We start from the raw sequence: 23,083 nt of genomic DNA, 5'->3' as shown, positions 1-23,083 counted from the left end.
TTTTTCCATCTGAAGTTCAGATGGAACTTCACTTTTCGTTTGATAAGAAGAAAAAGAAAGAAAATCTACATAAAAACATACTTTGTTCCCTTCTTTTATTCCGCATCCTGTAACAGATCTACTATAAGGTGGCAGATAGTTTAGATTCTTAGATTTTTATGTTGATACACTATACAAACGTCACATTTTCAGTTCCGGTAAACATTCATAATGTCACAATGACATTGCATTACAGGTTTCAGTTGGTCTGGAAGTGATAACATCAGCCGTTATGTGATACAATTCATTACTACTAATGTTTTTCATATTTCTAGCTCTGTTAATGAATGTCAAAATGTTTGCTCTTACTCGTCAGCGTAGGCCAAATCATGCAATGTGGTATTAAGCCTTAATAGTTTCATTTTGCATCAACTTTGTTGGTGTTGTATAAGAGGTCAAACTCTTAACAATACTTAACGTCAAGCTGCTCTAAATCTGAGACTACTTTATATGGAACAAAACTACATCAAGTGAGATCTTTCTGAAGAAGTTTAACAACGTGGTAGGTAGAAAGTGTGCAGTTTGAAATAATTGGCGGGACTATTCCTGGTGTGTTTCTACCAGAGAACTGACTTCATGCAGATTCAAATTAGAGTGTGTTAATTCTGTATCTGTGCATACCTTTCTGTGTGTACCCTGATGGGACACTCCTCAGACACACTGAGGCTCATCAGGTGGGACAACATTGGGCTTTACCCTGGCTAACTTCAGCCTCACAGCTTGCATGGTCTCTCTAAGCCTGTTTTGCGGCTGTGTTGTGCCAAAGTAGATTTACCTTCAATAACCATTTATTAAATCTCTATCCATTAGACCCTGAGGCTTCGTAAGAGCCGGCTGCATTAAGCCTGATTATGGGATGCAGACGAAAAGGGTCTATGTGTCAAGTGTGTCATCGAGTGATTTATATCCCTGGCTCGGATCTCTGTCTTGTCATTCGGGAGTGAGCATCAGAGAGGAGAGAGGAGCGCTGAAACCTTGAATTGAGTGAAACTTTGATCATTTTTTTGAGATGTGAATCCTGAGGTTGCTGTCATGCCTTGGTTCTGTAGTGGGTATCTATGGTTTCTGTCTGGTTCTGATGTTGATGCTGCCGCTGAACACTGACCTGTTGCCATTCTGAAAGGATCCCTTTCTAAGTCCGTCTTCAATATGGACACCAGGGGCCAGAGTAGCAACTTTAAACGGGCCTCCCTCAAACGCACCACATCTGGCTCGCAGAAGGTAAGAAGAAGCCTGTTCTGTCACATTCAACGGGGATTCTGCATTTCTATACTGAGTTGGATCTGATCTGGAGTGTTTTAATTTGAGTTGGAAAAAAAAGACTCAAGTTCTCTTGAAATTTGTGGGATTTATTTAAAAAGTGAATATTTGTTGTTGTTCCATAAAAGTTATCTATAAAAGAAAAAATATATATATTTTAAATGTGTAACTTTTTGTATCCAGAAACCACAACTACTTTGACTGAGAATGACTTGTGTTGAAAGCAGGTCACATGAAACCACATTAGTTCCTAACCAATCGTTTCACAGCCCCTATGGCACAATGACAAGCACCATTCAGGACAGATGGTCATATATTGGTGTGCACATGGTCTGCTCTCCATGCCCTGCAAACGTCCTGTTAAATGGTGTTTAAAGCTGAGCAGGCTTCAAGAGCTGCTCACTCCAGTGCTGCAGTTTAATCCTTCATAATGGCCCAGTATGGACAACCCTGACCATGAGAGATTTAGGACGTTTGTATATTTCTAAAGTCTGCTTTCATGTGATTAACACACTCCTGTTATCATGTCCTTGAAAGCAAGAAATATGCAATTTTTATATTCATGCTTCTACACTAAATCCAACAAGCAGTGCATGCTGGGATTAGCGCACGCACACTGCAAACTAATACACTACATTTGTAATGCTGCTGTGCTTTTATTTTAAATGTATTTCAGCACAGGACATTGGAGGACAAAAAACTACGAAACGTTCTCACTTAAATAGTTTTAAAGAAATTATTAGTAAAAGATAAAGATGGAAAATAAACTGAAATATCAAGAGTGAATTCTTTGTAGATTACATACCCATAATCAACTTCATAATGTTTTGAGGAAAATTGTTCACCCTGTGGTTAAATCACCCCGACTCCTGATGTATACATCAACAGCAGGCTATATCTGACACTGACATCATGAAAATAATTTAGTGTGATGGGTTTCTATAAATTACCGCAAGCATTATGTGGTGAGATTAAAACTCTTCTATAATCCACAGCCTTTTTATACGAGGTTTTACTCTGTAAAGCAATCTGGAATGTCATTGCTCTCAGCTGCACTTTTAATGAAATCTGATATGTTGCTAAATATAAACTAATTTGCTGCACAAACCATACTGCTGAGAGATATCCGTTTTTTGTCATGTTGTTTGTAGTCTTAAATCATGGATTTATCTGCTTTAGTCAAATGATAAGTGTATACTTCATAATTTACAGTGGGGTCATAGTATGAAGAGGGATTTACTTTTGATCCGTGGTAGAGTGCATCAGAAAGAGAGTAAAGGCGATATCTCTTTGGATCTGGTTGGATGACACGTGACTAGAAATCAGGGTAAAGTTGAAATACTCTCCAATAAAGAGCACATTCAGTTAAATGTGTTCGCATGATATCACCTTGTTGCCATAAATGTATATTTTCTGTCTACAGACTGAACACTGTTCTTTTGTAAACGAGCTGCCTCTACTGACCTTTTACCTCTTTTACAGAGAAATAGTTAGTTGGGAAAGAAATGGCCAGAAAGCATCTAAAGGGTTGTAATAATCACTGGACCCTTAAAGGAAATTTGCCACATCAATAAAGGGCAAAATCAAGCCATATGTGATTAACAAATCTTACAATTTTGCAAGAATTTGCAAGATCATATGACTGTGTGATGTAAGCGTCAGGCTCAAGTCAGGTGAGGGCCAAGAATCCTCAAAAAGCTTTAAAGCTCAGGGGCCGGACTACAGCAGACCCCAATGTGTGAAGTTCTGAGTAAGCAAAGCTCATGAAAAATAAAAGTTTAACCAGTAAGTTCTTTAAATGTTGCAGCATTCTAGTTAAGTTAAACTAGTGACGTGTTACTCAAGTGCAAGCTTTGCTGGTTGTTGCACCTAAATACTGAATCAAACCCAATAGATCTTTAGAGTGGTCAAAGCAAAGGGGAAACTGCCTCTAAGATTTAATTCTGCTATGGAGATGGAAAACTCTTACACCCCATAAAATAACACATCATAAGGTTATATATCTGCTACTGGTTGGCCATCTGTTGAGACACTACATGTTATTTATTTCAAAACTGAATTAGAGGAAAAACCCGTCAAGACGCACCATCTCATTTTCACAGGGGTTCTCCGGCACAAAACATGGAAATTGACTAACATTTGAGAACATAAATTTCCCATATAGGTCCAAATATTTATGTTGCAGAATGATACAAACACTCCAGATCATATCTGTTAATTAAGTGTTGCAGAGGTAATAATGTTTTTTTTATATGATATGGCATGTAAAGCTAACATTTACATATAACTACTGTCAAAACCTTTGAAACTGCGTGTGGCCTGTTGCACTTTATAAAGACGATTAAAGAGGATCTCACTCAGACCTGTGTGTCCACGCTGAGAAATGCTTATCTTCCGCTATAAAAAATATTTTAGACTCCTTATTTGTTTTTACAGAGGTACAGTACTGTCTTTATTCTGATTCCCAATTTCATGTCGAATTTATTTTGCTCTCTTTTTCAGTCAGACCCTCCTTTGGGGCAAAGCAGCTACTTTAAAATATGTCTTATGACTCCCTAACTCTTGGCGATAATCAGTGACATGTTGGACTCATGTGATGGCTCACTAGGTTTTCAAACAATGAGTGCATTTACGAACAGGGCTGACTGAAAACAGTTTGCTTCACAGTTAATGCAAATTTGCCTATCCAGAGTCTATCCAGAGTGTGTCATTCTGTCTAAATATCTTTCTGCCTCGAGTTAAAATATGTGAAAGGCAGCTTTTTATTCGGTCCACGTGGGATCGACCATGAGTCTGAAATGGTATTTTTTTAGACAGCAAAGGAGTCTACATGGGCTTCCTTCCTGTCACACTGCATCAGGCTCTAACCACATCGCCATTCAATACCAAAGCCGAGCAATTAGTTGCTTTATCTTCAACCCTGGTGACATTCCATTAGGACCCCCAAATCCTTTCTGATCCATTTCACTTGTGCTGATGAGGCTTTTGTTGTGTGAAGCCCGTCGTTACTACAATATTCAGAATAAATCACACGTATAGTTTTTTACTCACCGACAATTATGTGTTCAAAATGCATTGAAACAGACCAGGTCAGATGCCAGCCTACAGAAATACAGCCGTCATTATACCTTTACCTTATGACGGTTGCTCTGTGTAATTGTAGCAGCACTGGAACAAATTTGCTGTGATCTGGTTGCTCACTAAGCTGAGGGTCAGGAGACCAGAGACCATGTGATCCCAGTGCAAAAAGGCATGAATGTATGGCATACAACTTGACTGACACAAATACTCTGTCTACTGCCAACATGGGAAAAGTACTCATTCTTAGAGAAATTCAGGGTAGAAACATATGTACTGTGTTTATATATTTTATACCTTTTCTGTGACCTCCCCAGCAATCCAGCAATCATTATTTCCATTCCAACACAATTGCCTTTTGTTTTGAACGGTCATTTCCTAAAAAAAACTGCATGTTGGAATGACTGTTGTTTATTGTTCATAGGCTTGTCGTAAGTCTCGTTAATTTGCCGGTTGTGACACAATCTGATCCTGCAGTATCTAATTCTTTAAGGTTTTTGTTGTTAGGTGCTCAAAGGCAGCTCTTAACGAGGCAGGTGGTTTGCCGACTGGATTTTGGTTTTAATTGCTGTGGTTAATGAGTTTAAGTAAGCTGAAAGAACTGTGACATGCTCACCAAACCCCTCTGGAAATGCGCTTTGTTTTCCTCGGCTATAATTACCAGCGGCCCACGTGCGTTTTTAACCAGAGCACAACCAAAAGGGGGAAAATTGTTAGGCTTCTCTCTCTCTCTCTCTCTCTCTCTCTCGCTCTCTCTCTCTCTCTCTCTCTCTCTCTCTCTCTCTCTTTCTCTCTCTTTCTCTCTCTGTGTCTTTCTGAGTCATCAACCACCAACCTCCCTTGTCTTTTTTACTCTGAGTTACGGTCAGGCTCAAACTGCTCACTTCAACCATAAAAGGAGAGCTTATTAAACCATTTCACATGAGGAAGGTTTTAAATGGATGTCTACAACTTTGTGCTTGTTAACTCCATCTCAGCTTCTAGCTCACCTAATGCCTTCCTCTGGTTATTTAAGCATGCTCCTGATGCCCTTAATTACTTTAAATAGTCTTAATTGAATTACTCCATTAAGTCCAGCATGTACAATGAATATGATTCATTTTAAAGTAATCTAAATAGGTCATATTTTACTTTTCCCTGTTTGAGCCCACAGTTTAGTCTGTTGGATATCAGATAGAAGCCAGTAGGCTAAATGTGATTTGTGTTAACAGTAATATCCCCTTTTCAGCCTGCTGGGAGGCTATTTACTACACAAAATCCCAGACATTTAAACAAATGCAATTCCACTTAACATGAGAAAAACTAAAAAGCAAGATAATGTTGAATAGCTGCCTGCAGAGCCTTCCTTTCCTCCACAAAAACATGGTGGATGAAAATAGAGATTAACTGCAATTAGCATTGACTGACCTTGCCCCCAACTGGAGACCAGTCATGTCTTAACAAGGCGCCTTCCAAAAGAATGCCTGCATCCAATTCTCTCAATTATGCAAATTGGGTTGAAATCAAAGTAGTTGGAGGGGGTGAAAATGTTTCGAATGAAAAGTTGGGGAGCCTCTGAACGAGATTGCAGCGCTTTCAGGTTAGCCAGTCTGCACCGTCTTCTCACACAAGCTAAGATCTTCCACACTGTGAAGCGAACACAAAGAAAGGAGTTTCAACAAATTGGGAGATTAGGGGCCGGTTATCAAAGTAGATTTATTGTGCCTTGTTCAAGCCAAGGATGAAAATACCCTGTGGGCATGGAGAAGGGGTCATGGGACTCCCAAAGGGATTACCTTGAACTGGAGTCATGAGACTTGGGCGAACAAAGACCCTGCTCACATGCTCATCATATTAGCTGGCCCTCATAAAGTGAAGAAGTTTCATGTCTTGTGGGATTCAATGAGAGCACTTGACTGGGAGTGCAGCACCAGGAGAAAGCTCTGCTGGAGGAGCAGCAGACTTTAGACTTCCTCTCCACTCTCGAGGCTTAACTTCCAGCAGCAGATAGGACTCTGCAGCTCGGACAGAAGATTGTGTGTAAGTGTATCTACATTCTGTAACTGCAACTCTTTTTTAAAATTAATTAGATCGCTTTTATGGCACAATTAGTTAGATATGACAGAGATTGTGGAACAAATTACGGATCATGGAAAGTGAATTCACATGTGATGAATGAGAACAGGCAGCAATTTAGTAGTTCTGGGTGTTTAATGATGCATAATAACGGTGAGATGGAAAACTGCTGTAACAAGACCGGCAACAGCAAAATACAACAAGGTGGTACATTTGTTTTCCAAAAAGCTACCATGTAAAAGTATTTGTGAATTACATACGCTATTCAAAATGTCTTCATGCAAACAATCAGTTTAACTGTTTAAAAGGAAAAAAGAAAACACTAAATAATAGAGTATTTTTAGCAAAACATCACTTGGTGATTTTATCTACTCAACCAAGTGTTTATCCGATGACTCTTGAGTGAGTCTATTGGGTGAAATCAGGTCATCACAGTAGCAAACATTACAGGGGTGATTTATATATTGATTTATATATGATGAAGGGAAAGATAAAAAGTGTGGATTAAAGAATAAAAAACTGCAGCAGTACTGTTCCAGTTCAACTCATTAAGACCAGCACATAGTATTAGATGGAACCATAAATATGTAAAAACAGGTTGTAAAAAATACTATAGACCTGATCAAATAATATTTTTTCTTTATGCAGAATTGAATGGATAGTTTGTGGTTTTGCAGCCGCCCTGCTGGCTGAGGCTAATCGTACCGATAAAGAGAGAACAGTAACTGCACTGTGTTATTGGAACTTGTGATTGCTGTTCACAAGACAAGACTCACAAGTCTGTCATTCATACTCATATGACTTCAGACTAACAGGTGACGTTGAAATACTTATTTTACAATGTTTCGACCTATCGATGCAGTTAAATATTAAGATGATTTTTTTTTTTTTTGCCACACTCGACTTCCGAGTGTTTTCTTGGAAAGATTTGCTTCCAATGCTTGAGTTTTAATTGGGGCTCCACAGTCAACAAAGGCCCTCAGAGAAACTCTGCTTTGAACTTGGTTATTTTTGCTCAGCACTGAAAAAAAAATCCGACAGCAATCAGAGCAGGATTTGACAAAGTGCGTGGGCATAGTACTTTGTGTGTGCTGCTTTTCACTGGCTGCTTATCAAGCTCGAGCAGACAATGAAAGGTGTTAGTCCGCATCCACTGCATACGGTATTACGAGCTGTTAATACCAGTGAACACGCAATATAAACTGTATTTCAAAGTCTCTGCAGAAACATTTTCACTTTGATTTATATTTTCCCCACGCTCACTGGTTTCTTCGCAGGATGCATATAGTCTTCATCGTTTAGCCGGGATTACTACCAAGAGGATTGTAATAGTGAAATTTAAATACAGATACCTGCAAAGATGATCTCCCTGTGACCATATGACACAATGTGAGCTAACACCTTTTTCTCTCTTATATTTCCTCTTTACAGGCACAAAAAGTTTGGATTGAGAGGACCTTTTTAAAAAGAGAATGTATTCACAAATTTCCCACCAAGGACCCGAGCAGGTATTTACACTCTCCACACTGCCTTTTTAATGGTTATTACTGAAATGTGGCCTGATCCATGAACAGCAGCACATTATCATTATCATTTCAACATGACATTAAAACTCAAAAACTATTTAAATGAATCATCAAATTCATTTCAGTTGCTCCTTTTTACTGCTATACGATCGAACTTTAATTTTACTTTCTAAAAGTTGAAAGCTGTAAAATAAAGAAAGAAAAAGTAAGCAGGCTGGTGAAAATGTATCTTTTACTTTCCTAAAGAATTTGTAATTTGTGTTTTGTAACTTGCATTTTTACTATGAGTATTGCTCTAAATAAATTAGAAATCATTTTAATTTACTTAATCATGACACCTATGACTGCAGGTCATCAGACATTTATCAGGATTATATTTCAGAGGGTATTGTAGGACATGGTTGCTGTCCTGGGCTCCGGGAGCAGCCAGGCAGTGCCGGCCTTTGTTCGCCGAGGCACAAATTTCCCAGAAATGGGCACACAGTCATTAAAGAGCCTGTGCAGTGTGTGTTTCGAGTAAAAGACACGGCCTTCATGCGCAGACTCAACAAAACACTTGGCTCAGTTGAATCATGATTCAGCACTGGATAGGACACTGCTCGGGGATTTCTATGCATGATCAACGCACATTTTTAAGTCTACATCCACGCAGGGCCCAGGACTGACAGGTTTGTTCTGTGATCTATGTAGATGTTCCTGTGGTCAGCTGACAACGCAACACGTGGCCATCCCTGCTGGTGCCAACTCGCTAGAGGAAGCGAACCAGCTGGTGCAGATTGACACCCCAAAGGATAAATGGAGTGTGATCAAGCACACCAGGACCTACCCAACAGACACCTACGGCTTAATAGAGTTCCAGGGTGGAGGATTCGTCAACAAGGCCATGGTGAGTCTAAGCCATTGAAAAATGAATTCACAGTGACTGTGTGGTTTGATTAGAAATAACTCACATTACGGTTCTCATCCCTTATTTTCTCTCCTAGTATATTAGAGTCTCCTATGACACCAAACCTGACAACCTCCTGCATTTGATGGTGAAGGACTGGCAGTTGGAACTGCCCACCCTGCTCATCTCCGTCCACGGAGGTCTCCAGAACTTCGACCTCCAGCCCAAACTCAAGCAAGTGTTTGGCAAAGGCCTGATCAAAGCTGCCGTCACCACCGGAGCTTGGATCTTCACGGGTGGAGTCAACACGGGTAGGACGCTGACAGTTCAGGATAACGCTTTTAATGTTCGCTTCACAAAATAACAATTTGTGACATTAGAAGATTACCTTTGTTCTAAATAGTCAATAAATAATACCTATTCTGCAATTTCCTAGGAGGGATTTGACTAACCCATTGTCACGGGTTTAAGCAATGTAATTAGAGCTTTGGTTGGGAAAATTCATCACAAATGGCAACGGTGTGGCGGTGCGTGACAGTAACAGCACGGTATCCCATAATCCAGACCCATTAGGCAGTTGGAAGAGTCATTATTCATGTTTACCATATTTTGCTCTTTACATCTTAGGGGTGATCCGTCATGTCGGAGATGCCTTAAAGGAACATTCCTCCAAGTCACGAGGGAAGGTGTGTGCTATAGGAATTGCTCCATGGGGGATCCTGGAAAACAAAGAGGATCTCATCGGAAAAGATGTGAGAACCTATTCTGCTTTTAGTTTCCAGAAAAAAAAGATGCTTTCTTACTAATATTTCTTCTTAAAACAGGTAAACAAACCCTATCAGACAATGGCAAACCCACTGAGCAAGCTGGCTGTGCTCAACAACAGCCACTCCCACTTCATCCTGACTGACAACGGCACCTGTGGGAAGTACGGCTCAGAGGTCAAACTCCGCCGGCTGCTGGAGAAGCACATCTCCCTGCAGAAGATCAACACGCGTAAGTCAAACAGCGCTCCGCAGACATCATAAAACATCGTCCATGGTGTGTTTGAGTGTGTGCCAGAGTCTTGTTGGACATGCGGATGGAGAGCTCCTCTGTGGCCTGTGGGCTTCCCTTTGTCATCCTATGCCTGGAGCTCGGATAAGGCAGGGACAGCAAAGGGATGCTCAACTGTCACCACTGACTTCACTCCCTCCTCCGGTTTCGTCTGTACGCGCCCATCAAGTCAATGTGTTCTGCTTCAACATTTCATTCTCAAAATTCTGTTATCATAAGGTGACACTTTGGTGATAAAAGAGTGGATGAAAGGACTCAGTATTTCTGGCTGTGTGTTGCAGGTTTGGGTCAGGGGGTTCCTCTAGTGTGTATGATAGTGGAGGGAGGCCCCAACGTGATCTCCATCGCACTGGAGAGTCTGAGAGACGATCCTCCCATCCCCGTGGTGGTGTGCGACGGCAGCGGCCGAGCTTCCGACATACTTTCCTTCGCACACAAGTTCTCAGAGGAAGGAGGGTGAGCTTTTAGATGATTTCTCCTTTACTGTACTTGGACAGCATTCCTCTGGTAAAAACAAAAAGCTGATATGTTCTCCTTGAATCTTCTTTTTCCAGGATGGTTCATGATGATGTCAGAGAGCAACTTTTGGTAACTATTCAGAAGACTTTCAATTATAGCAAAAGCCAGTCGCAGCAGATCCTGCTCATGGTTATGGAGTGCATGAAGAAAAGAGAACTGGTGAGTAGGAGAATAAACTGGAAAATAAGGTGTTGATATCTTCAAGATATTCCACAAGTATTATTTGAAAGTAACATGTCTGTGTCAATCAATAAATATCTCTGAGTTGTGAATTCATCTGGTCTCCATCGTCATTTATCCATTCCACTCATCTGTGTATTGCCATTAACATATCGAATAAACATAATCCCCACAGCGTGCTTGTCATCTCTCCTTGTGGTCGTGTGCCATTATGTTCATGTAATTTGGGGCGAACGCAGCTTCACTACATCATCAACCCTCATGTATAGTATAAGAACACAGCTGTAAAGATTGTAAAGATTTTTGCAAGTGATGTGATTAGTAGTTTGTAATACCCAGCGTATATATTTAATCTACAGACTGCATACATTTGGGTGGGAAAGATGAGCTCACACTACCACCTGCTTAGCAGAGACTTTTACTTCATCCATCCACACTAAGCATGCAGCACACAGATGGAGGAGAGGATCCATCTCCCTAATCCTCAGCCAGGTTCTCTTTCCTCTCCCCGTGTTTTTTTCAGTCCTCAGAGTGCTGTCACTTCACCAGCGACTCTGCATCCTCTATCCCCAATGTATTAGACCACCTAATGCTCCAACACACTCAGATAAGCACCCTAAACTGCTTTTTCAAAGATCATACCGCTGTGGGCATTTAGTTTTCACTGATACCCAACCCAGACAATCTGACAGAGCCGCCAAGTTGTTTGAGCTCTTTATAAGCAACTAAAAGCCCACACTGCTGCCAACTCTTAATCTAAAGTGCCATGACTAACCTACAGGTGAATCAGTGTCACCGTCCAGTCCCCAAATAATCCTTTCATCCTAAGTGCATCCCATGTGAACAGCTGGGTTTAACAGATACACTGATTTAGAAGGCTGAAATTTGCTGTGATGCAACACCAGGCTGCAACATTTAACCGAATTAGGAGTTCACCAATATAACAGTCTCCCTATTTACCAAAAAGCACACAGCGCATCCTGCAACTGTCTGAAAGAACAACACGAGTCTTCATTATCAACGCATCCCGAGACCAGGCCCGGCATCTCTAGCGCCGTGCCACATATTCATCCCAACTTAATCCCATTTACCATGGCTGCACATGTGACAGACCCGTCAGCATTATTTCATTTGATATAGTCGAGTCCATAACAAAGAAAACACTATCATGCTGTCTGACTAGTAAAATTAGCTTGTTCAATGGTCAGCCTGCAGTGAGAGGTCTAGCTGAAAGAATCTCCCATCAGTTCATCGCCACATGTTTACAGCTGCAGTTACAGTGGTTCATTCATTCATCCATTCGTTTAGGTGGTTTGTTATCAACCGATTAAACCATTACAGTACAAGGCTTCACGTCTGCTGTCGCTTCTTCTCTTATTTTTCACATGCAGATCACAGTTTTTCGAATGGGTTCTGAGGGACAACAAGATATTGAAATGGCCATTCTTACTGCCCTGTTGAAAGGTATTATCTGGCTACACCACAACAACAAATCCACATGTGTGTGTACTATTACTTCACAGCAATACTTTTCTTGCGATGGACTACATGCTTGCTATTCTCTCTCTGTCTGTCCTTCCGTTTCTTTTGCATCAGGCACAAACGCAGCAGCAGCTGACCAGCTTAGTTTGGCTCTGGCCTGGAACAGAGTGGACATTGCTCGTAATCACATATTTGTTTACGGACACAATTTACCAGTAAGTGGGGCTCACATGTGAATAATGTAAATGAATAATTTCACATGAGTGCAGTACAGTTACATCGCTGGCAAAGATGTATTTAGTACAGAAGGAAATAATGTGATTTTGAAATGGAGTTGCTCAAAGTCCCCCTTCACTCAAAATGTGTTTGGCTTATTGTTACTTCATGTTGTGGAAAAAACAGATATTGATTATTAATATTCAAAGCAGAGCAGTTTTATATGTCTTCAACTATATCGTTAAACAACAAAGTATCCTCGACATATAGCAGAACCACAGAGAGATCTCCTATAAACTGTGTTGTGTTTCTCAGATAATCACAATTCCAGTGATTTAATGTAATCAAGTACCACTAATGGCAGAAAATAAATTGATATTTTTATGCTTAAGATTTATTTATTCACCTTATTCCCTGCTTGGTAAGCCTGCCGGTGCCATGGTCAACTCTACAACGTCTACCTCCCCGGCTCAAGAGAAGCAAAAGAGTCCTGCCAGCGCGCCTCGAAACAAAACCCGGGCAAAGAAGGGAAAGGGGAAGGGAAAGACAAAGCCTGAACCTCCAGAGGAAACAGACCCTAGGAAGTTGGAGTTGATTCGTTGGGTAAGAGTGGGGTTTAGGGCAAAAACTCTCACTTGAGTTCATAATATGAATATATAATGATTGCTGTGATGTGTAAATGACAAGTCATCTATCTTACTCTAAGGTGAACTCTCTGGAGCAGGCTATGATGGATGCTCTGGTGCTCGACCGAGTGGACTTTGTCAAACTGCTCCTTGAGAATGGGGTCAGCATTCACCACTTCCTCACCATTCCCAGACTGGAGGAGTTATACAACACGGTGGGCCTGACACACTACAGCAAATGAAAATGAGACTGAACCCCTTTAAAATACAGATCTGGCAAATATGAAAAAGGTTGACACTAATTACACAACCTTCTTCTTCCTCCTCTTCGCTCTTCCCTCAGAAACTTGGCCCCGCTAATACACTGAATACTGTGGTCAGGGATATCAAAAAGGTAAAATGATCTTTCCAATCATGTTTTCTGCATAATGTCTAACATTTAAGACTTTTTCAGGCTATACATCATCTTGAGATACTTGCTATTTTACATATTACACTGGTGGTTTTGCAGGGAAACCTTCCTCCAGATTATCAGATCACTGTGATTGATATTGGTCTGGTGCTGGAGTGCTTCATGGGGGGAGCTTACAGGAGCAATTACACCAGGAAGGCTTTCCGCAACCTCTACAATAATTTGTATGGACTAAAAAGGGTACGCATGGGTGGAAGAAAATAACTGATAACAGCTCGTTCATCATATTAAGTAACATTTATGTATTAATGATGTTTTGCTCTCTTCTTGCAGCCGAAGGCTCTGAAGCTTCTTGGAATGGAGGTGGGGTATCCTTTCCACAACAAAATCTGTCAAGTAGCTAAAACAATACAACCCACAGAGAACAATAATCCATCATTATGTTTCCATGTTGTCAGGATGATGAACCAAGGTCAAAAGGCAAGAAAAGGCAAAAAAAGAAGAAAGAAGAAGAGGTGGAAATTGACGTGGATGACCCTGAGGTCTGTCGATTCAAGTTCCCCTTCCATGAGCTGATGCTGTGGGCGGTGCTGATGAAACGCCAGAAGATGGCGCTGTTTCTTTGGCAGCGTGGAGAAGAAGCTATGGCGAAAGCCCTGGTGGCCTGTAAACTGTATAGAGCCATGGCCCATGAGTGCTCTGAGAGTGAATTGGTGGATGACATCTCCCAAGACCTGGAGAACAACTCCAAGTCAGTACATGTAACATCTCTCACAAATGTTTCACCTGTAGCTTTCACAAGGTATTTTCTCCCCAAAAAAAACGCACAGGTGCATATCACTCTTTACATTGGTTTCCTGTCCTCTACTGAACAGCAACATCTGTGATGTAATTATTGTAATTAACTTCAACTTTTCATTTGCTTCATTTGCTTCTTTTTCATATTGTTTCATGTTTTTCTGTGATCTCAAACTTTTTGAGTGTGCAATAAAGAAATGAATATCATAGTTTCCTCTCTTTCATAGAGAATTTGGCCAGCTTGCCTACGAGCTGTTGGACCAGTCCTACAAGCATGACGAACAGGTAGCCATGAAACTCCTAACATATGAGCTGGTCAACTGGAGTAACTCCACCTGTCTGAAGCTGGCTGTGGCTGCTAAGCATCGTGACTTCATTGCCCACACCTGCAGCCAGATGTTGCTCACCGACATGTGGATGGGCTGCTTAAGGATCGGCAAAAATCCCGGCCTCAAGGTTGATACCACAAAATGTTTCCTTTTGGGCATCCATAAAAAAATATTCCACAGTAATAATAACATCACTAGTCGTAATACATGTAGTATTGCATTTAGGTAAGAGTAAAATAACAACAAACTCACTGTGTCTTATAAAACCTGTTTTCTCACCAAGGTTATTCTGGGAATCGTCTTTCCTCCTCTGATTCTACTGTTGGATTTCCGTCTTGGAGATGATGCATCCTATCATGCACCTGGAGACAAAGAACAGGGAAAAGACAAGGATGACGACACAAAATCCAGCAAGGTAATTCATTCATTTTACACATATTGTTTAAATAATTTTTCTTGTCAAAGGGTAAAAAGATATAAACTGAAGCTGAGAGATTTCTGTTATGTTTTAGGACCCTAATAATGATGCAACTTCCCGAAAGGGAGATGAAGAGGAGGGTAGTACTAATGTCCGCAAAATCCCCATTGGCAAAAGGTTCTTTGAGTTTTATAATGCGCCATTCACCAAATTCTGGTTCAACACTGTAAGTGTCCTTCATTTAATCAAGAATGATTTCTTATTTTGTTTCACTTCGAGTGTTGTGAATTAAATGCAATGGCATTTGGGGTATTTTCTTCTTCTCTCTTCGACAGATTTGCTATCTGGGATATTTGATGTTGTACAACTACATAATCCTGGTAAAAATGGAGCGATGGCCATCTTTACAAGAGTGGACTGTCATTGCATACATCGTCACACTTGGATCAGAAAAAATCAGACAGGTACAAGCCATTAAATATGATACATTTTATCTGATTTGAGTCCTTATAAGTGTAATACATATATACATATATATATATATATATATATATATATATATATATATAGATATTATCTAAATTGTGTGGCATCTGCATGACCTTTCAACCCTGGTGTCTAGATTCTGATGTCAGAACCGGGGAAGCTGAAACAGAAGATAAGTGTGTGGCTGGAGGAGTACTGGAACATCACAGACGTGGCTGCCATTTGCACCTTCCTTCTAGGTCTCATGCTACGGCTGCAGCATGAGCCTTACTTGGGCTACGGCAGAGTCATCTACTGCATAGACATCATCTTCTGGTACATTCGTGTATTGGACATCTTCGGAGTCAACAAATACCTGGGACCCTATGTGATGATGATAGGGAAGATGGTAACAACATTTAGTGTTTCACAAATTATGCGACAATCACATGACAGACATGCAACACAAACAGAATGAACAGAAGTTTACACTAACGCTATCATTTATATGTGCTTCTTGTCTTTCAGATGATAGACATGATGTACTTTGTGGTGATCATGTTGGTGGTGCTTATGAGCTTCGGGGTGGCTCGGCAAGCCATCCTTCACCCTGATGAGGAGCCAACATGGCGCCTGGCCAGAAACATTTTCTACATGCCCTACTGGATGATCTACGGAGAGGTTTTTGCGGACTCGATAGACCGTAAGACTAGAGTTCATAGTAAGATTCTGTTTCTTGATTCTGGGCAGATGATCAGTGTTACAGTATTTTTCCTGTTTCAAATTCTGTGATGTTTATGAATAATATATTACACTGAAACCCCTCAATACTTTGTCTCCCTCTGCTGGCATATTTATATTAACCTTCAATACATGGTAATCATTTTGCATTGAGGAAAAGCAGGATATGTATTATTATCTAATTTCCTCAATGATGATCATCTGCCTGTAAGTTGTTTTTCTGTCAGTGTTTCATCTGTCAGGGTGAAGGCAACAAGCAGCTGTCGAAAAAAGCCTAAATTAGCAAGGTTATTAAATATTAAAACAGATGTTTTCTGAGGAAGTTACTGATCCTTCTGTTTGTTTTAATATACTAAAAATATATATATAAAAAAGAAGCAATCTTTAGTGTTTGATTAGTTGCAAATTGGAGAAACATTTTGATAACACCAGTCCACTCTTTCCTGGACATCGGCTTGACCTTGACAGAAGTGCGATATTAAAAAAATGCGTGTTTATTGATTTTAACGCTTTTTCAATGTTTCTCCAAGTCTATGCGATGGAAATCAACCGTGAGTATAGTGTTCAAGCCAAAAATACATTTCAAATCAGCTAAAGAGCTCGGAATAATTTCTACAGCTAGAACTTTTCTTTCGCTGCAGCTCCATGTGGTGAACATCTATATGATGAGGATGGGAAGAAACTGCCTCCATGTATCCCTGGTGCCTGGCTCACACCTGCCCTCATGGCCTGTTACCTTCTCGTGGCAAACATTCTTCTGGTTAACTTGCTCATTGCCGTGTTCAAGTAAGTATATGCCCCAATGTCTAACTGCTCTATTGTTCTACAAGAAACATCTGCTATTACAGTGTGTATACTCACTGGTCTTGGTTTCCTTTTCCACAGCAACACTTTCTGTGAAATCAAGTCCATTTCCAACCAGGTGTGGAAGTTCCAGAGGTATCAGCTGATCATGACGTTTCATGACCGTCCCATCCTGCCGCCACCTCTCATCATCTTCAGCCACCTCTACATCCTCTTCAACAGGCTGTTTCGGCGGTGTGCCAGAAAGAGACAAGATGGAGAGTTGGATGAGAAGGACCGCGGACTCAGTAAGTCACTTCTAATGATACCAAAAAAATACACACAAATGAATTTAGGTTCATCCTGGATCACAAAAAAAAAAAATGTTGCAGCCCTTATAAAATTACAGGTCAGTATTGTTTCTGACTGAAACACACTGACTGACTTGTTTCTACCAGAGCTCAGGCTGAATCCAGAGGAGCTAAAAAGTCTGTATGAGTTTGAAGAACAGTGTGTGGAGGAATATTTCCGTGAGAAAGAGGACGAGCAGCAGTCCTCCAGTGATGAACGCATCAAGGTTACCTCAGAAAGGTGAACACCCTTTTTCATGCACGGCTCAGACATTTCTAAGCATGTTGATTACAGTTTATGCTCACATAAACTATTGTTTCTCTGGTCTGCAGAGTTGAGAATATGTCCATGCGTCTGGAGGAGGTAAATGAGAGGGAGAACACTATGAAGGCCTCTCTGCAGACAGTGGATCTGCGCTTGGCACAGCTGGAAGAGATCCACGGACGCATGGCGGTTGCCCTGGAAAAGCTTGCAGGGGTGGACAGACTGGAACTGACCAGAACCCATTCACGAAACTCCGCTGTCAGCGACCCCTCCTCCCTACTGCGCCAGGGCAGTATTAACAGTGCTGACGGTTACAGTCTTTATCGCTTCCACATGGACATGGAGGAGTTTGCATCGAAGCAGAAGGACACAGATGAGACAACTAAAACTGGCGTAGAAAGACAGAGGAGTCTGCGGCAAGCCTCCAGTATTTGTACTCTCAACACAAAGGAAGGTGGTCAGACCTTAGAGGTTGGTGGTTTGGAGAGATCACGACCAAGTTCATGTGTGGACATTCTCATATCTCCATGTGAACAAAAGCCTGCCTCTGCAGCATCGAGTCAAGAGACCATATCCAACCTAAAACAAGGCAGCACAATGCTGCTAGATAGACTACAGCCTTGTTCTCCACCAAAAAGAACTAAATCCTTGAGATACTATCCAGTTGAAGACCAACCCATTTCTCCTTTGACAAAGAGGAGGGCTATGAGCACCATCATTGTCAGCCCGCCTGATGAACCCGAGGAAGCAGATGAGCCCACAAAGAAGGCCCAACTGCCGTCTGGAACCTCCTCTTCCCCAAAGAGGACTAAATCATTGAGATATGTCCCTACTGAAATCCAAAGCCAGACTTCGCCTATCACAAAAAAGAGAGCTATGAGCAGCATCATCTACAACCCAGCGGAGGCAGGTGATGATGTGCAAACTGCAGACTACAAGTCAGTAGTGGAACAGATCACTAAAACACCAAAACAGTGGCCGGCAAACTTGGAATACGAGGTGTACCCGAGCACTATTGGTCACATGCCTAAAGTGTCAACAGTCAGAACTCTCTCCCAGCAGTTCGAAGCTAGCGCTGCACCTACAGAGCCTAAAAAAGAAGAGAGTCAGACGGATCATAATCCTTTAGAACGCAAGGGAGCTCGTCCAACAGAGGAACCCGCAGCACACCAAACAAAGACGAAGGCCAAGCGCAATCTCTCAGACGCTACAGAGTATCTGACTGTAGCTGATGAAAAGCATTTTCCATCTCACAGATCGCAGAGCTTTAATGTCAGCAAGACGAAAGCAAAAGTGGTTAGCAAGGAGCCCAGAGCCTCAAGCAGCGAGAGAGACCTGGTTGAAGCCTGCAGGGTAGCAGGGGACGATGAGGGGACAAAGATGGAGGCAGAGCAGAAAGAAGATGATCCACAGGAAAATAAATGAGAGCCACGAAGGCAGGAGGGATACAACAGAATGAGGAAAAATATATTTATGGAGGAGGAATTGAAAGCTACCAGCGATGCAGAGAACTAGCCGGCCTTTCAACTGGAGATTACCGAGTTCATGATTTCACATTAATGATCAAAAATAGGATGACAGTAATGAAAAATCATTACCAAACTGACATCTTCTGTCATGCATTTAATATTAGTTGGCAGTGCAGAGTAGGGACAAATCAACACAACTCTCTCTTTGAAAGATCCACTTTCTTTACTGTCTTTCATTGGTTTAACATACAGTAACTCAACATCATTCACATTACAGCTTTCCTCAGTCATTGTGTTTTCAAGTTGGATGTCTACATTTTAGGGTGAAAATAAAGTATATACACAATCAGTTAGTTGTGCCAAAATCATGACACAACATGAACATCAAAAACATTAATTCAAATATGATTGACACTTTCAAATACTGTCTGTAAACATATTCTTTTCAGATACTGTAAAATGTGCTTAAAAATATTCCACTCAGAGGTAACCCTATAGCTTTCATGCAAATACTGACAATCGCATAACAATATGTAGTTAGGTACAGCTCCTAAGAAACAAACTACCTCTCACAGTTTCAGTTTGACACAGAAACCTGTTTAAATGAAGGTTTCCTGAAAAAGACAGTAGGTTATATTTATACATATTTTTGTCTCTCCTTTCACAACACTGGGAATCCTTCGATGCACGCATGAACAAATAGAAATGGTGCCAGTGCAACAGGAGACCGTAGGCATATTAGTATACATGAATTTACACAGACAAGTACAATCAATGCTGAGACGTGATATGTCCATCTGACAGTAACATCATGGTAAATATGATAATAGATAGAGTTTATAAAACAATGCTACAATTTATGAAAGAATCTGCATTTTCCATTTTTTTTCCCACATTTATAAGACAACTATGTGGAACTTCATCATATTAAATAAAGTCTATTTTCAGGACATCCAACAGAGGTATTATAAAAGCCAACAGAGTCACTGCCTCCTGTGAGCAGACTCTGCAGGGCCAGCTACAAACCAATTCTGAGGATCATGCTCAGGTCTTTTGCATGACAGGATATACAGTATCAGGCCTCATTCCTTGTTGATCCTCTTCATCAGGATGGCATCCCAACCACTCGTGAACCTGTGAGCTTCAGCTGGCAGGAAGGAACTCTGAATATTACCACTGCTGTCGCTGCTGGGAGGACGCCCGGAAGGTTGGAACCAGAAACAGCAAAGTCACGCTAGAGAGCCGTGAACACTGGAGGCAAGCAGCCTAGAGGAGTGAACACTTGAAGAATTTTATCCTCTTCGACTTTTTGTCTGTGATCTTGACTGGTTTGCCTGATCCTCCGGCATTGTTGTCAGTCTATCAGGAAAAGATGTGATAGTAGAGAAATGTTATAAATAAAGTAGGCCTTCACAGGAAGTGTAACACCTGTCAAGGTTGTAGGTTTAGTTCCTGCATTATAGTCATATCAATCGAGCAAATAAACATTATTATGAAACTGGTTATCAGGCTTTCAAACTTATAGAAATGTTGTGTTTTATTGCAGTACTATTAATAAACTAATGTTGATTCAAACGTTTTGTTTTCATTAATAGAGAGCTCATACTTTAACAAAAATGTTGTATAAGCATCTTTACAACAAAGAGCAGTCCAGGTACAAACATCCACCTATCAGTGACCTCTTTGTAGCCTGAGAGGTGAAACACAAGCACTCGCTACTGCTTACAAAGCTCATCTGCTGAGTGAAGGATCATTGAAAGCAACCTAGATGAGCATTATCATCTTTTTTATCAGCTCCTCTTATCTGAAAAATGGCGGCTAAACAGTAAGAAGACTGTTTCAAGGTGATTCCAGTGAATGAATATGAATCTGTAAAAAGTGTGAAAAGTGACATGTCCCCACCATACCCAATGGAATCTATTAATAAAATATCTTAATCACTTACCGTCTTTGAGCTCAGGTTATGTAATATGTCTCTTCCAATGTTATAAAAGGCCTGGAATGACAAATAATAAACAAAATATATTAAATGTACATATTTATTAGCCATGTTAGATGGTTCTTTCAGGGTAAAAAAAAAAATCAGCTTACCTCTTCTACATTTAGGCTAGACTTTGCACTTGTTTCCAAGAACTTAACTCCATAATCAATAGCCAGCTAAGTGAGATAAAAATACAAAAGTTAGCGTGTCACTCAGCCTGCACAGCATTTCAATTTGTTTGGGACTGCTTCTTAATAATGACCAGCTGCAGAAACTCACTTTTTCACCTCTGTCTTTGGACACCTGTCTCCTGTCAGCCATGTCACATTTGTTACCCAGTACCATCTTCTCCACGTCAGACGAGGCATGCTGGGAGTTAAAAAGACTCATTATGCAAAGTTGTGCTTATCAGACGCAATATCAGACAGCAAGTACAACCAAATATATAGACATATTATGAAGAAAAATATCAGTTCAACTACTAATACTAGTTTCAATTCAGTGCTCACCTCTTCAATATTTCTAATCCAGTTTTTTATGTTTTCGAAAGACTTCTCATTGCAGATGTCATAGACCAACATAATGCCCTGTGAAGAAAAACAGTCCTCCTCATAAATAATAATTATTTTGATATGCAAGATAAACCCAGAGGGAGGAAGTGCCAACATACCATTGCTCCTCTGTAGTACGCTGTGGTGATGGTGCGAAACCTCTCCTGCCCTGCAGTGTCCCTAAAAACATCAAATTCATTGTGAACATTGGTGTCACACTCAGATTTTTAAAAAAGGAAGAAAAAAAGTCAAATAACACTTACCAAATTTGAAGTTTGACTCTCTTTCCATCCAGCTCTATAGTTCTGATTTTGAAGTCTATTCCTGCATTTGAATAAACAGGCAAAAGACAGAGGCTGATGCTTACTGCATTGATTAATAATTACATGTGATTATAAAACATTTTTGCTCATCATAAGATGCACCACAAACCAGGCACTTCTGCAATACACATCTTCCCTTCCTGAACAGTAACCTTTGAATGGACTGTTAATCACATGTCAAGTCGTAGGATGACATCATTCAATGTCACAGGACAACTAGCTGCTGCAGTGTACTGTAGAGCTTAATGGAGGACATAACAATATTTTAACAATTCTGAATGGAACAAAGAAGGCCTCGTCTTTTAACAAGGATTCCAAAGGTCAAACATCATGACTACAGTTTTTGATCTCATTCCATATTTAATATCTGGTGCCTATAAGCCATCAAGGACAGGTGATTGCTATAATGAGTCTCTCCCATTGTCTTGCTCCTATGCAGTTACTGTCGCTTTAACGAATATGGGTCTGTGTAATAGAAGAAAATATGAATAATAGCCCTGCATATTGACCACCATGTGTGCAATGCTGTAAAGCATCGGTTGATACGGGCATGCATTATGTCAGATTTATATTTAGGGGCGGCAGCAGGGTATAATCACCTATTGTGGATATGAAGGTGGTATTGAAGGAGTCCTCGCTGAATCTGAACAGCAGACATGTCTTGCCGACTCCGCTGTCTCCGATGAGCAACAGCTTGAATAAATAATCGTACGTTTTCGCCATTTAAACACACCGTAGACTCCGACGTTTTGCTAATAATAGGCCGTATTGAGCCGGGGTCCCCCGTCTGGAAATCCTCAGCTGTCTGTGGTAGACTGGCAGCCGACCGGTGCCGAGGAGGGTGTCGTCACTTTCTGCTTTGCATTATGGTCTATGTAGTTTCAAGGGATAAGGGGAGAGGATTAACTTTACATGCATTCGTTTTCTTTTTAACAATCACTGTCTTATATGTAATGGGGGAAATACTAACATCGCGGTTGGTCGAATACGTCCCTGAATTGTTCAGCTTTTTGATCAATTTATATAAATATAATATAAATATAATTTTGGGTTTCTTAGTGGTCCAACGTTCGTTATCTATATGACGATTTCAATAAAGTCCCACACAAACACATCTGCTGTTGTATCAACTGCAACAAACAACTATAAACACAGGATGCAGGTTTCCAGATTTTTTTCAATTTAAGTAGTTAATGAGAAAATGCCATCAAATGTTCAAAATGCAATATTGCAATCGATTCCTCACCAAACCATTTATATTTCCAAAGAATTATT

The 23,083-nt window shown here is 40.7% G+C and overlaps 2 protein-coding genes across 3 annotated transcripts; one reads left to right on the top strand and one right to left on the bottom strand.

Moving 5' to 3' along the window:
• The first annotated feature begins 1,011 nt into the window (after positions 1–1,011).
• trpm1b (transient receptor potential cation channel, subfamily M, member 1b) lies at positions 1,012–20,472 on the top strand. Of its 2 annotated transcripts, XM_031862096.1 has the most exons (27): positions 1,012–1,260; positions 7,864–7,940; positions 8,649–8,844; positions 8,942–9,155; positions 9,472–9,596; positions 9,669–9,840; positions 10,182–10,356; positions 10,455–10,578; positions 11,991–12,063; positions 12,196–12,296; positions 12,724–12,900; positions 13,004–13,138; positions 13,267–13,317; positions 13,435–13,575; positions 13,669–13,698; positions 13,794–14,086; positions 14,361–14,589; positions 14,746–14,877; positions 14,975–15,106; positions 15,216–15,344; positions 15,503–15,754; positions 15,874–16,066; positions 16,617–16,637; positions 16,728–16,872; positions 16,972–17,177; positions 17,328–17,460; positions 17,553–20,472. In XM_031862096.1, exons 1-27 carry the CDS (start codon positions 1,189–1,191, stop codon positions 18,907–18,909), a joined length of 5,085 nt encoding a protein of 1,694 aa, XP_031717956.1. In that variant the 5' UTR covers positions 1,012–1,188; the 3' UTR covers positions 18,910–20,472. The 2 variants fall into 2 exon arrangements, with proteins under 2 accessions (XP_031717956.1, XP_031717948.1); XM_031862088.1 differs by lacking the exons at positions 16,972–17,177; positions 17,328–17,460; positions 17,553–20,472 and having other exon boundaries at positions 15,874–16,048; positions 16,617–16,796.
• Positions 19,158–22,631, bottom strand: LOC116391475 (ras-related protein Rab-8B). The gene is made up of 8 exons (XM_031862108.1): positions 22,408–22,631; positions 21,749–21,809; positions 21,605–21,665; positions 21,444–21,521; positions 21,214–21,303; positions 21,045–21,110; positions 20,899–20,949; positions 19,158–20,312 (listed from the first exon to the last, which is right to left on the bottom strand). Exons 1-8 carry the CDS (start codon positions 22,529–22,531, stop codon positions 20,220–20,222), a joined length of 624 nt encoding a protein of 207 aa, XP_031717968.1. The 5' UTR covers positions 22,532–22,631; the 3' UTR covers positions 19,158–20,219.
• Positions 22,632–23,083: the final 452 nt, after the last annotated feature.

The sequence above is a fragment of the Anarrhichthys ocellatus genome, unplaced genomic scaffold (genome assembly GCF_004355925.1).
Source record: "Anarrhichthys ocellatus isolate YVR2014 unplaced genomic scaffold, GSC_Weel_1.0 scaffold2, whole genome shotgun sequence".
Classification (NCBI taxonomy): domain Eukaryota; kingdom Metazoa; phylum Chordata; class Actinopteri; order Perciformes; family Anarhichadidae; genus Anarrhichthys; species Anarrhichthys ocellatus.
Note: the sequence above shows the minus strand (reverse complement) of the source record. Positions and strands in the feature narration are given on the sequence as shown.

What these genes read in the sequence shown, in the direction of transcription:
- LOC116391475 (XM_031862108.1), bottom strand. Translation starts at nt 22,531, where the DNA reads ATGGCGAAAACGTACGATTATTTATTCAAGCTGTTGCTCATCGGAGAC. An exon ending in CGTACTACAGAGGAGCAATG is followed by an intron (nt 21,522 to 21,604) that starts GTATGTTGGCAC and finishes TTTTCTTCACAG; the next exon opens with GGCATTATGTTGGTCTATGA. An exon ending in CCAAAGACAGAGGTGAAAAA is followed by an intron (nt 21,111 to 21,213) that starts GTGAGTTTCTGC and finishes TATCTCACTTAG; the next exon opens with CTGGCTATTGATTATGGAGT.
- trpm1b (XM_031862096.1), top strand. Translation starts at nt 1,189, where the DNA reads ATGGACACCAGGGGCCAGAGTAGCAACTTTAAACGGGCCTCCCTCAAA. An exon ending in TCTTACTGCCCTGTTGAAAG is followed by an intron (nt 12,064 to 12,195) that starts GTATTATCTGGC and finishes CTTTTGCATCAG; the next exon opens with GCACAAACGCAGCAGCAGCT. An exon ending in GCAAAAATCCCGGCCTCAAG is followed by an intron (nt 14,590 to 14,745) that starts GTTGATACCACA and finishes TTTCTCACCAAG; the next exon opens with GTTATTCTGGGAATCGTCTT.